This window comes from Centroberyx affinis, unplaced genomic scaffold (assembly GCF_046629955.1).
Source record: "Centroberyx affinis isolate AG114_WGS23_722 - 3 ecotype Tasmania unplaced genomic scaffold, CSIRO-AGI_Caff_v1 ptg003467l_1, whole genome shotgun sequence".
NCBI classification, from domain to species: domain Eukaryota; kingdom Metazoa; phylum Chordata; class Actinopteri; order Beryciformes; family Berycidae; genus Centroberyx; species Centroberyx affinis.
In genome coordinates, this window is record NW_027281430.1 from 19,357 (window position 1) to 33,800 (window position 14,444).

General features: G+C 43.3%; 1 protein-coding gene across 3 annotated transcripts in view; it reads right to left on the reverse strand.

Annotated features, from left to right (window-relative positions):
- The window catches only part of LOC139661174 (zinc finger protein castor homolog 1-like), a 33,003-nt gene extending 19,331 nt beyond the window's left edge, over positions 1 to 13,672 (reverse strand). For 2 of the 3 annotated variants that reach the window (XM_071539563.1, XM_071539561.1), the window contains exons 1-5: positions 13,123 to 13,672; positions 7,098 to 7,998; positions 5,327 to 5,392; positions 2,465 to 2,555; positions 1,834 to 1,893 (exon numbers count right to left, since the gene is read on the reverse strand). In XM_071539563.1, the coding sequence (XP_071395664.1) occupies positions 1,834 to 1,893; positions 2,465 to 2,555; positions 5,327 to 5,392; positions 7,098 to 7,998; positions 13,123 to 13,633 (1,629 nt within the window). In that variant the 5' untranslated portion in view covers positions 13,634 to 13,672. The remainder of the gene's footprint in view (positions 1 to 1,833; positions 1,894 to 2,464; positions 2,556 to 5,326; positions 5,393 to 7,097; positions 7,999 to 13,122) is intronic. The other variant, XM_071539562.1, reaches the window with a different exon arrangement.
- Positions 13,673 to 14,444: the final 772 nt, after the last annotated feature.

A 14,444-nucleotide genomic window follows, 5' to 3' on the forward strand; every position in this document is an offset into this window, starting at 1 on the left:
TTTTTGCAGGGTATTGACATCCAGAGAGCTGGCTTCCAAAGCATATCTGTGTTTCCACGCAACACAAAGCTACTGAGAAATGTGGACCTGAGCGTGGAAATTGCCATGATAACCTGAACTAACACCCTAAATAATGACATGAAATGATTTTCCTTTGTATTCCTGCAAGAATGTGTCTCATCAAACTGTGAAGTGGGACTCATGCAGAAAATGAAAGCCCAGATCTGTAATGCTCCTCACCACATAAACAATATTTATCGAGCGGTAATCTCTCTTGATCAGGAGCAGACAAAGAAGATTAGAGTTGAAGATGGCTTAATTCAGAAAATTGTGAAGAAAGGAAGAAAAACACACACACACCTCTAGTTGTGCGAGGATTTTTGTCATCTTTGACAAATCTACCAGTGTTTGTCTAATTCTTTTAGACCATATGCTATAGCAAACACAAGGCCTGTATTATGATCTGCTTTGTGTTTTCTCCCCTTCCTGTGCCATACATGACAACTCTTGGGACCAGGACAAGATTAATAACGTGAAAGGGGATTAAAAGCAGGCCCCTAGCAGTGGCAGATGTCTTCAGAAAAAAGAGCACATAGAAAAAAGAGCCATATTTCAAGCATATTTACAATTAACCCCTGTAATAAAAGGCCAATTGTCAAAGGCCGACTGCGCCTGGAATAAGCTTGGAAAAGAAAAAAAAAGCCTTTGCTTTAAAACTGAATGAATGCCAACAGTCATAGCCTGTTCAGCAGACCCAGCGCCAACAAAGTTTTCATCTGCATAAACCCTTCTGGGTGCGACTAGTGGTGTCTGTGGCCAGAATTCACTGGGGGAACCCACCTATCTAGAAAGGTCTGGGTGCTCACCTGGCGGATGTTTATTTTGCAAAATGCTTCATTTTAATGCATTTTAAAAAGAGAATTTTTACTTGATTTTAAGGTTAAGCAAACACCCCTAATGATCTAAAATATCCTTGGCATAACATTACTAAAACACTTGTAAATCTAAATATATGTCTAAATGTTCTTCATATATATCTCAATCTAAATTGTAAAGATTAACCTATGAGCAATTTCACCTTTCTGTTGCTAATGTGCGTTTTTACTGCACACTGCAATGAACCCCTAGATGGCAGTGTTGCCTATAGTGGTGCAGTTTTATCGTGACTCTGTATGCAGGACTTATTCTCAATTTTGCACGATGCAACATTAGGCTACATCACTATTTATGTATACAATCCCATATTTGCTCCAAGACTGATTGGATCATTGTATTACTGCTTTAATTAGCATGATTTGATGTAAGACTTCCATAGCACTAACAGCTGCATACATAAAATAAACAGAAAAAGGCTCTAGTGCAGTGTCCTACCCTGGATATGGGGTTTGGTAAATACAATTCACTTGTTTCATATTTTACTAGCATTTCCACGCTATCGCTAATATTTTCAGGGACTTTCTTGAAAACTGGCTCAACGTCCTCTTGCTAGAGGAAACATGACATGGCAAAAAAAAGTCAACTCTCAAAATATCATCTATTAATATTCATACAATGGCCTGGATGAATACTTGATGCTGATTGGCTGGAGGGGTGCTAATTTGGTGTTCATGTCAGATAACCACATGGCTCTGATATAGTCGTCACTATTCTAAATTAACGCATCATGTTGAGACTTGCTTACGAATGATATTAGTGTGTACAGCGGTACACGTTAGGAGATGGGCATTGCCTTTACATTATGGCAGCAACAACAGCTTTAGCTTCGTCTTAAGGAAAACCAGGAATACAATTACAGTATTTTAGCTTTATTAACTTTCTTCATCTTCTAATCACCTCAACTCTGTTGGCCTGTCTCCCTTCATCTGAGGCTGATCTTCCTGCCTCCATTTGGGTCTGTTAGAATAAAGCAGTACATAAGTCACAGGATTTATGGCTGTCTAAAGGCAACTATATTCAAATTAACTCAAAGATAATATATGATACACCACTGGAACATATTTAGCTAACGTTACAGTCAAACGATAAATTGCTATATATTCCTTCACTCTCCTTGCCATGCTAACTAGTCAGCAAACAGACTAAATCTTTAAGAGATGACACATTATTAATATTTGTTTATCCTACTGTAGTTTGTCATGTCCTGAAAGCGCAGAAGAGGCTTTGCTTGAAATCATCCCTAACCTAACCTTGGTATTTGGGAACAGCACCTCTTTAGTACTCACTAGCTGGTTTTCGTCAGTGGGGGGGGGGGGCATCCATTTACAAGCGATGAACCTTGGCTGTTGAGGCTACATTACCTTATCATGAGGTATCTCATTTTTCACTGTGACAAGTAACAAGGCCAAGAGAATGTAAACTGAAAGACGTTGACCTTATAGACTGAAGGTTGCAGGATACAGGGGCAACACGTTAAACGTGTATTTGGGGTAAACGCTCCAAAAACTGTTAAAGTACACACACTCACCTGGTAGTTGCACTCGGGGTCCATGCAGTGGTAATGCTCTCTATATTGGTAGGCGCAGTGCACGTGTCCACAGTGTTGACTTCCAGAGAACCTGGAAACCAAGTTACAGGAGATGTGGCACAGTTACACATCGAAAAACTGAATGATATGACATCAGGACTGCTTCAAAGCCTGGGAACACACCAACGCTTATCACAGTGGGAACAGTCGCTGGGATAAAAATGCTACTGAAAAACCTCAATGATAAAACAACTGAAAAAGATGATTATGCGATTCAAAATTAATCAACAAGTTAACACTGTACGGGGTTATCCTCTCTGGAATGTACGTCGAGTAAATATAAAAATTTACCAGTGGGGAGCGATTTGTGCAGCAATGATTTAAAATACCTAGAATACCTTTTCAGAAAAGATCCAGGTTAAGGAGTTATCAAAAGCGAAAAGTGAAAAAAATGCCTTTTGCTCATCTCACCTTCAAAGCAACATTCAACACCTTCAAGCTGACTTTCCACACCGCCGCAACAATTTACCCGTCTGTCACACCAATTTCAGCCAAATTAGCTCCATTTATTTCCAAAGCCGCCGGTAGAGACACTTATTACAGTGTAACCCTTCTTTCACACACACACACACACACACACACACACACACACACGCACACATCATTCTCAGGAATAAAGAACCCCATGATTCCTTTATTTCTCGACACTTTCAACCTCTTGCCAAATCAATGCACAGTGGTCGCAGGTTAACCACAGTGCTTGGATAAGAGAAAAAGGTTAGGTCTACAGTGATGTTGGAGTGGCTCTGTCTACTTTCACCCCAGATCCCATCACTCTCCCAGTCGGAGTCCAAAAAACAGATTCCAGATTGGCGCTAGTTAAAAAGGACCACTGCTTGCTACAGTGCGGCCACGTTTACGGCTGTGATTATAAGCCTGACGATGATGACTGTTAAAATCCTCCAATTACCACTCAAAACACACAAATAAACATTTGCACTGCCGCTGCCAAGAGCTCCATCTGCTTGAAGTGCAGAGGAGAGGGGGAAAAGGGGGCTAAGTAATATTTTTTCCATCTCTCTTTCTCTTTTTTTCCTTGTTAGGATTATCCCAGAGCTGCATTTACAGATCACTTTGCTGAGTTCATTAAGCTAATTGAACGGTAAATCCACTACTTTTTATAAGTTGGTTGTGTGTGTGTGTGTGTGTGTGTGTGTGTGTGTATTCAGAACATGGTGACGGAAGCAGAGGGGGCTTTGGGAAGGTTTCATGGCTCTTTTAGAAAAGACGAAACTGGAAGTCGAACTACCTGTGTGCACACAAAAAAGCCAACATATGTCCACACCATTAGTGTTCTCCCCAATTCCATTTACACTCCAAACACACACACACACACACACACACACACACATACACATACACGTATACACTTATGCTCACACAAAGCCCCCCTGTGGGAGTGTGGCCCACCCCTCTGCTCATTGCCCAGCTGTATCACTTTGCCTCTGGACAATTCCCACTTGCCGCGTCAGGGGGCCTAATGGGCCGCTGCTATTCAGCAGCAGATTAAATATTAATATCGCCACGATACAGAGATTGCAGCGCATCTCCAGTTACAATAGAGACACACAGATCAAAGTGCCGAGGCAATAGTGGGTGCATGAAAGCATTTAAAGAGGGAAAACTGCGACTAAACACTACCAGGGAAGCTCTTTAAAACATCAAACTGTAGTGCGGTGAGGAGATAAAGAACTTTTTCCCTTTTCACGAGGAGGGGGGGTTGAACACGTTTACAAAGCTGGTTTTTACCATTAGTGTGCACTCATTAGCTACAGCGCCAGAGATGACCCCCCCCCTTCAGCACCCCAAATGTAGCTGCTACATTTGCCCTTTTTATGAGCCCTCCTTTTCTATTTTTTCCTCCCTCCTCTTCTTCCCTTTCTCTTTTTTTCCCTACCCCAACACGGAAATTGAAACTGTATCTGGGCTTATCTGCAGCCTCCCCGTGCATCAACTGCCGAGATGTTTAGACAAATTTTATGCATTATGCAGCGCAAATATCAAAACAGTTCTTGGCAGTGCCAGCAGAAGCCTCATTAAAAATTCCTTAATTAAATCTTCTTGCAAAATGTAATCAGTCCAAGGAAGGGGTTTTGTGTGTGTATGCGTGTGCAGAGGAGGATATGTGTGTGTGTGCGTCTGTCAGTGCCAGGGCTTTGATTTGTGCCCTTCATGTTATGGCTTGGAGAAGTAATCATTAACGCCAAAGCCACTTTGGCTTTTCAAATGCTGTTTTTCTTTCTTTTTAAACCGAATAAACAAACAAGTGATAATCACCTTTCTAGTGTCGGCTCAAAATGAATCCAGAATGGGGGACATTGTTCTGTGTCCATTGAAACGCAAGATACCTCCCCTCCCCTGGTGTTTTGTCTCTGTTGGTGTGAGTGGCTGTCTTTTAGATCAGTCAGCTCCTCTTGTGTTGCGTGATAAACAGGAGAACTCAAGAAAAACCCGGCCTAAGATCATATCCTCTCTGTGTCAGTCACTGCTAACAGTACAGAGTATTATGTTCTCCGCTGATGAATCAATGTTTTAGTGCTATTCTCACTGTGAGCATTATTTCAACATTTTACAGTATGCTACCATCAAACCATTACTCTTTCATTACCTCCCATCCTTCTCCTTCCTCTCAGCACATAAACTGGAGTCTCTTCTTAATTCATTTACTGCGCACAAAACATCCTCATACCAATCTACTATCCAGTTACATCACTGAATAAAACACACCATCAATGAATAAAAAGGTTTGTCTCAGTGTTTGGTATATTTCCATTGGTGCAGCACATTGAGGGATTTGCATACCTGGCAATATATTTCTGGTAGAGGTTGACGTCTTCGCTGGCGGGTTTCTCTGGTGGCAGGCCATTCCTAATGCAACAGCAAACACAAAAGAGACAGGATTAATGGTGAGGTTGGGCTGCCTGTTGTTAATAAAAACAAACTGACACAATATTTACTTACAAGCCGCTTCCAAACTTTGGACTATCAATATACATTTTCTTGTGGCGTAACGGCGTTTTCATGTGCCGTATGAATCAGGGATGGAAGGAGCACACTTTGATGCATGGTCTCCCAACCAATGAAAGGCAAAATGCAGGAGCGAAGGGACATTAATCTTTTATGGGGGTATTTTGGTGAGTGCTCATATGCAAAACTGGATAATGGGGATGTGGAAGAAAAGCTCTGAAAAGGTCTTTTCTGATAATCTCTAAAGGCCCTGGCTCTTAACGCTGATGTCAGGTTGTCTCCAATCAGTCTGGACCCAGTTCAAACAAAGGGGTAAGACAATACCGCAGCTTCAAATGGAGGTGATCAGGCTAGTCCACTTTGTACTGGTTTCTAGTCAATCAGATGCAGTTAAAACAAGAAGTCAAGAGGGATTTGTGCAAACTGATTGTCATATTAACAGAGGCATGCTGAGCAATGCAGTTTACTTTGTGTCACCTGTGATGTGATCTCTTCATGGAGCTGCTAGCAGACCTGCCTGCAGAATAACAGAGTCACAACACAGTATTGGTTCTGCTCGCTGCCTCTCAGCATTGGCATTTAGCTCCACGTGAGCAGCTCCACACTAGGGATGACCTGAGGTTAATCTGGCCCAGAGGGGAGGTTGCACTGGCAGACATTCTCCCTAGCATCCACCTCTCCTCCCTACACACAAGCACCAGACTGGGCCAGTTAGCCGAACTTGCAGCTCCAGTGAGACCCAGTCAGACAAAGGCCAAAGCCTGAGGGAGAGGTGCCTGAGGGCTCTTGAACAGGGACTTTGATAGGCCTTGACTAACTAGAGACAAGGTCAAAACCAATCAAACAGACTCTGGGAGCTGTTTCCTACTGGTAGAGCACAAGACTCTAGGCTAGCTCCCCAAACCCCTCGTTTGCTTCCTTTAAAGTGCACTCGTCAGGCGGTGTTGAGTCGGCCCCTGTGACTCGCCGGGAGGTTAGTCATGGCTCCAAAGTAATTAAAGGGAGAGTTGTTACACCCTAGCCCAACGAAGGAAGTCAGTCACTTTGCGATGACTGTGCTAAATCAGTCTCCACGGAGTGCTACGGCGAGTAAACACTTCATGTGCCTTCGCAACTCATCATGTCGTGGATCTATTGGGCGCCATGCGCTATTTCACACTACATTCCCGTTGGCTGCTGTGGAGGTAGCAATTACCTTTGCGTTAGGCTAACTGACTCACAGTAGCAGTTAAGTGTATGTGAGATGCACATTAGCTCCAAGGTGTTCCACTGAGAGACTATCAATGAGAGGTAGACAGACCTCTGAGCTTGGAAGCTTTTCAATGCACCAGCAAACTGTAAACTGGAAGTTATAATGATGGGTTATGTGATTTAATAATTCATTGTTAGGAGGTATGCATTGTTTTGGTGTAAATGCCCAATATGTCACACAATGGTGCAATAGTTAACAACATTTCTGTAAATAAGCGCACATTTCTCACAACTGCCAACAAGAGCAGTGAGTGTAGATGCTTAAAGAAAACCAGGATACCTGCCTTCATCACCTAGCCCCCATGTTCTATATATTCTATGAACTTATTTTATGCAGATGTTTGAACAGACTTACTTCACAGAGGACACAGTGCCCGTGGTGATGGAGTCAGTCTTGGAAAAGCTGGACTTTAAGTAGTCAGATGCGTTGAAGCCCATGTGCCCCGTCTGGTCCATTGCAAGCCCCGGGGCAACGCTGGCCCCAGTTGTGCCTATGGCGGGGACACCAGGCGCTCCTGGGTTCCCTGGTGTTGCGGCATGGACGTTGGGCATCAGTGAGGCCTCGGGCTTCCCTGGCATCCCCGGCTTCTGAATGTTCCTGACGTCATACTTGGAAGGGCGGCCCACTTTGCCAGTCTTGAAGGCGATGGCGCCGCCCATGTCAGGGTTGCCCTCACCAGGCTTGAAGAGGTGCAGAAACTTGACGTTCTCCAGGTCGTACTTGGAGGGTCGCTTGTATGCATTGCCATTCTGCTGCCGCAGACTCTCACCCATCTTCAGCTTCTGAATAAAGAAGTCATACTTGGAGGCTCGGGCCAGGTTCTGGATGTGAGAGGGGTTGGGTGGCTGAGGGGTGCCCAGCTGGGGTCCTCCAGGCTGTTTATGGTCCAAGCTGGAGGGGTAGATCTGGGCCTCGGCCCCTGGGAGGCACCCGGGGATCTGGAGCATGGCGGCGCTCTTGTCTTGGGCCAGTTTTGAGTTGAGGTCTTCTGGTTTGGGCGGGGAAGCATGCATGGGCCAGGGCAGGGCCTCGCCGGCCTTCAGCTTGCGGATGTACTCTTCGTACTTGGAGAAGCGGGCACGCCGCGAGGCCTCCTCACTGCTCAGGGACGAGGGGTCTGAGGTAGCGGCTTTGAGCTTCTCAAAGCTGATCTTCTTGGTCAGCTCATCCCTTACCTGCTGGTCATCGTATCCGAACATTCCCAAAAACTCATTCATGGTGTTCGCTGCATAGTCTCGCAGGGCAGATGCTTCTCCTGCGTAGAGAAAAAGAGTAGAGAACTCCTATGTAAGATGTATGATTCTTATAATTGTTCTGAAACGTTTTCTTGTTAAGCCTTGGTCATTATAGTAAGAACTCTATACAGCAATTGAAAAACGAAAGATATATACATTGTTTTTTTACATGCAACTTTCAGAAATGAAGCAAAAGTATCAGTGGATTTCCCCATCTAGTTTAACACAATGACTGATGGTAATTGATATGAAAACAATAACATCAAAACTACCTACTCATTTATTTCAGAGAAATTACGGCAAATTCATGTTGATTCATGTTGAGTACAATTCCCAAAACTCACATTCAAAATAACTTGATGCGATAGGAGTAAGATAATTCAGAATAACCTACTGCAATAATTGTGTCACCTTCAAGAAAAACTGAAAAACTGAAACTTTATCATTTCCACCATCTCCAGAGGTTTTCACACATTTGTGAGCTGAAACATCACTTTTATTTTAAGAGTCCATTAAATTGGACAACCTCCCCAAGGACATGGGCTAAATGTAGTAAATGTATAGTTTAATTGCATTATGTGGAGATTAATTCTGGCCCATTAACTTTCATCCAGGTTAGCGCAAGGGGTCAGGGAGTGGGGAAAGGGAAAAAATGATTTTGCCTGAAAGCAATGTAGAGACAAAGCTCTGCATAGCTTGCCCTGATTAAGAAGAAGGGAATGGATAGACGGAGAGAGACAAAGAGCGGAAGAGAGAGAGATAGAAAGAGAAAGCGAGAGAGAGATTGTGAGAACCCGTGGGGTAGCTTTTCCCTTAACAGTTGTGTTTGCTGCTCCAAATCTGTTCCAAAAATCTTACCTTGTGTCAGCTTGCATGTCAGGCAAGATATCAGAAAACAGACACGGCAGTAATGCACCAGATGACAACTTCGCTTGGGGGTCATGTAAAACTTTTGGCCTTCTTACTTCACACTTGGCACAGTCACAGGACCAGAGTCCAGACCCTTTATTTTTCATTTATTTGATTGCTTTTTTCATCGTCAGAGCACACATGAGCTGGCCAGAGGTAATATCAGCCGCCATCCGGGTAATTAATACAAAAATATTTCAGCACTTGTCTCGGATTTCTATGTTATTGCTAAATCAGTCACTCTCCCCCTGCTTTTCACATCTCCTGCACGGCATGTAAAATAATCCCTAAATTTCCATCCACTGCGTTGGGGTTGCTCCTCTCCAAGGCACATCAGTATGAAAGAGGATCTGGTGGATCGAAAGGGCATGAAAAATTTAAGAGAAATGGATCAGGTATTTGAGAGGAAATACCTGCATGTTTGCCTCGGATCATTTGATCAAATCTACCATGTTTTCACATGTGCAGAGACCACAGAGTGACACATATAGACTTCATATAAGCATTTACTGTGTGGTACAATTTACCATATTCTATGCCTCTTTGGTACCTGTTTAGATTTTTTTTGTTGAATAGATTAGTATATAGCATAAAATATCTACAGAAAGAAATCTTGATGTGTCGAAAAAAAAGGATCATTTAAAATGTTAACATTTAACTAATTTGTAACTTACTAATTTGTCGCCTGTTTTTACTGCTTCTGTGGTGGTCAGTTTATTTCAGGTCATGATATATCATATAGCTCTGAAATTAGGGCAGACCCACCCACTTCCCTACAAAACAGAAAATGGAACTATATTTTACTGAGGTAGGTAGAAAAAACATCTTTGGATGGACATTGCGTTTCCAGCTTTCCAAATGAAAAATTAGCAAAAAATGATCTGGATCATTGTCATTACTATCATCGTTTACTGTCAAAGTTGATTGATGATTTTGTGTTTATTTTGAATTGTTTCATGTGCATTGTCTCTTTGGAGTAGTAGTAGGCTAACAGTGTCATAATAAAGAAAACCTTTATGATCTCTGTGGTAGAGTGAAGTGCTACTTCCTACAGAGACACCATTGGTTTTTAGGCGTGGGAGCATCAACATTCATTCTGTCCTAATCCATTTCATTTGCTTAGTGTATCATCGTCATAGCTTCTCAAAAAAAAAAATTAGCCAAGTCACATTATTCAGCAGCGGAGCCATGTGACATGTTATCAATGGCAGGCAAATGATTGGACTTGAGCTGAAAGGATTATGACTGGGACCGACAGGAGATAACCTTTCTAAAACACCATGTAAATGAGTTTTCTTCTCGAGCGTTATCTGGCTGCCTCTTAATGATGTCATGTGAACGCCAGGTGGGGGACCGTGGCTTACGGGTTAAGGTGAGATTGGTCCCACCACTAATGCTATTCTCTCTCTCTCTCACTCTCTTTTGTTCTCTCTCTCTTTCTCTTTCTCTCTGTCTTTTTCTCGCTTGTTCGCCCACTCATCTAACCCCCCCCCTTCACTCTCTCTGGTGTCACTGGAAAATCTGCAAAGAAGTGGGTCCTAATCTTGACACTTCATGCCGGCAAATTCCAACACGCGACATAGACCAAAGCCTTGTCTATGTTTGAGGCAATTAGGCCGCATTTTCCCTCCCAGATATGATAACAAATGGGTATTATATCTCCTTTTGGCTGACCAAACATGGCCATCAGTGTGGCATGGCTTCTCTGCTCACAGGACTGAGAGGCAGAGGTGTTGCTGATGATAAAGGTGCATGCTAGTGGCTATATATGGACTATATCTAGAGTTTGAATAACCTCTAAAGGGTGTCAGTTTTGAAGCACGCATGTACAATGTCAGCCATTTGGTAAAAAAGAAACCTGATGTGGATTCAGTGTGGTTAAGCTGATGTTATCAGTCAGAAAAAGTTTTGAATGATGAGATGTCTTTTTTTTTTATGGTGCAATAAAGTAAGCTCTAAAAAGCCGCTTTTGTTTAGATTAGCACATGTGCGTTTTGTTTAACGGACAGTGGTATCGTAATAAATGGTTGGTTGGAATGAATGGGACATTTTGTGCATTAGTTTGAACTAATTTGAAATGACACAGAAACAAAACCGTATGGAGCCTCAAACTTCCTCACTGTTTGGTTGGTTAATTAACAGGCAGTAAATAGAAAGGGCTTTGAAACGACTTGAAATGAACAATAACCTTTTACAGTGAACTCAGAATTGCAATTGGAAGTCATGGTCAGGCCTGTTTGATCCACCCCTATGTGCATCTCTGTCATTGCTTTCATAGTTTTTATTCATTGGTTTTTCCATTGAATGGCTTATGAGGGCTCTTATAATGCGACATCTAAATTATCTAGGAAAAGTATTCTGGGGTTTTGCACTGATAGGAAATCTGCACGATGCCTCAATGTGAGGAGTTAAATGTTTTGAAGGTCGCAGTTTCTCTCATTGATCTTGCAATGTTTGTTAATTACATTGTCACTGATGTTGTGAGAGATAATTAAGCCACTATGTTTATATGCATAATTATGCGCACTCCGCATCAGCCTTTGAAAGACAGCGGCGAGAGGGAGAGGGAAAAAAAATGTTTTAATTGTGAGCCGAGCAGAAACATGGCAATATAGATGCCCTACTTACAATCAACAAAGAGCAACTCTGAAAAAAACACTCCAAAGACAAGATTTGCGACTGATGCAGTATGCTCTCCCCGCAGTCTTCAAACACTCTGGCTTTGTTGTGAGATGTAAAGTAGTACGGGAGCCAGTGGAGGGAAAGGTGTATGTCTGCTACACAAAAGTGATACATATTTACAGACAGGCCTTTTTATGGCGATGAAATACACACAAAATGACTAATTAAAACCACAAAGCCTTTTTCATTTGCCTCTGACATGAAATTTGTTTCTTTTTCTGAGAAGCCCCTGCTCCCATCTCTGTGTGTGTGCGGCCAAAGCTACTGCTGCACAGTTGGGGTAAACAAAAAAGATATGAAGACCAAGAAAAAATAGAGCACATGTACATGACTCTGAGGTAGACACCTAAACCCAGATGAAAGACTAAAAAAACTGCAAAACTGAGGTGAGCAAGCAGAAAACAAAACCTGTTTTTGTACCGCAACAACCAGGCCTCAACTGCAAATTGCTGTTGTGTTTTTTTTTCTCTTGGTGTCTGAGAAACAGGCTTTATCTATTCCTATTACCGAGCTGTGTTTTTTTCTCCTTTTTACTGCTCTGTGTTTTAAGTTCTACTTTATACAGGCCAGTCTCAGATACAGTGGGTCTGCTTCGAGTTTCAAGGTTCAACAAGTGTAAGCCTGTAAACGGTTTCTGCTTAGAAGATTGTTTGTGCTGTTAACACATAGTCTTGCCACTTCAGGATGACTGTTGAAAGTGTGTGCCACCTTTATCTATTTGATAATCAGTGAATGATACCAAAGGAACATCATGTAATAATTAAATAGGGGTAATACTGTGAGTCGCTTACAACAACACATGCTATGAATGAATTCATTAAAATATGATTATATTTATGAACAATAAATACACAGAGCTGCTACTGTTTGGGAGGAGATAATAATGCACCCTTAAGTGTGATTCCACAGTGAGAACGGCACTGCAATAAATGCACCCTGATTCTATTTCTGACTTTATTTGACAACTGATCTCTCGGATTTGAGAGCTGTGAGAAAATCGTTGCCAGAAACGAACCTGAACTCCTCCACGGCGGACTACTACAGCATGTAATAGAGGGGGCTTGAAGCAGTGGCTAAGTTTAGTGAGCTTAGGGAAAATCAAAGACTCAATATGTAATCCTGGGTGTAATATGAAGCTTAGCCTGGCCCCGCCATGCGCTCTTGGCCCACAGCTGCTGGGAGAGTGCATAAACGGCCTTACAGTGTAAGCCTACTCCATATATGAATTTCTTGATACAGTTAACCACACACACTGACAAGTTCCTGTTTTCCCTCTGGCCCGCCGGTTGAATCTGTCTTTAGGTTGATACTGTCACTGGCTATTCATATTGTAACTCTAGAGCTTCTCTTTCCAATAACAGGCACACTTAAGCTTATGTGGATGTGGCAATGTCACCCGCCCTCTATCTAAGCCTTTGCCCCTTAACACTATGGGGTGGAATGTTTTGAAGGGCAAAGGTAGTGTTGGTTTGAGCCAAACGAGTATAAATCAGTATGACAAGGACTTTAGAAGTAATTTGATTGGAGGGATAGTAGAGAAATAAAAAGTGTACCTGTAGAGGAGAAAGGTGCTTGGCGACTCGGGGCCTCGACCGGCGGCATGTAGACCTCCTCTTTCCGAGGCCCTTCTTCGGAGTCTTTGTCGTCATGGAAACTGTCATCCTGAGACCCCGCCGCGGCCTCGGGCTCGTCCGCGTTGTCCTCGTCGTCGCTGCAGCCTTTGGGCTGTACCATGTACACGCCCTCGGGGGGGCCGTCTTCGTCATTGCTGACTTTGAGTCCGTGCTCCTGTTCGTCCCCGCACGCGGGCGCCGGCGGTTCGTCGCCGTACTCGCCGTTGACCCACTTCTCGATGGCCTCGCGTCTCTTCTGGTCCTCCTCCAGGCTCAGGCTCTCGGGGAAGTTGGTCTCGTTGTCATCGTAGTGGGAACTGCCGCGCTCGCTGTTCTCCGCTACGCTCTGGTCTCCCTCTGCGGTCTGGGAGCTGCTGTCGAACACCACCTGGCGGCTCAGCTTGGCACAGATAGCGTTGAGTTTTAGGCCACCTTTCCTTTTGGCGGCCATCTTGGATTTTCCTGAGGTCTTTTCAGTGCATAAACTCCTTTCAGCTAATGGAAAGAAAAGAGTGAAAAAAAGGAGATAAAGTTAGCCAAAGTTGTGTCATATCACAAGCGATCTGTGTGACGGTTTCAAGAAATATACCTCCACTTTTCCGTCAATAAGCAGGTTTTCAGATGAGGGCTGGGCGCGGCTTCATTATCAACAGATCAACAGACAAAATTTGAACCAGCCCTTTTCAGTGACATTCACTTGTGCTGATTTGAAACTTCACCATGGAAAAACAAACTGACATAGGACAATGGCTACTGCTGCTATTAATAACAGCCAAAAGTACTTAACAATGACACAAGACTGGGAGGACAGAGAGAAGTACTCAACATATTTTTGTAAGTCACACCTTCCATGGTTAGTTCAGAGTTTAACTCAGTGGCAGAAAAAAGGAGAAAAAAGCGCAGGCAGCTGAAACCACAGGCAGATTGGTATCAGACCCCCTACGGTACTACAAGCAGCAAATACACGGCTACATAATCCTTCACATGACAGCGCAATAGAGACACCCCTGAAATGTTATCTTCTCTCTCACCTCAAGAGGCTGTGGTCCTGCCACTGAGTGGGGGGCTGCACAGCATTAAAGCTGTCAGGATGTGGAGTGGAAATGCTGAGCACTTTAGGGCTTTTTGGGAGACATGTTCTCATGCTGGGTATTCTGTGGGATTGGCCTCAGTAAGTGTGTTTCTGTAGGGGCTGCTGGTTTCGCTTTATTCAAGGGTGTAACATTCATGCCATGCTCCTGAACCCTGTGTCCTCTCTACTG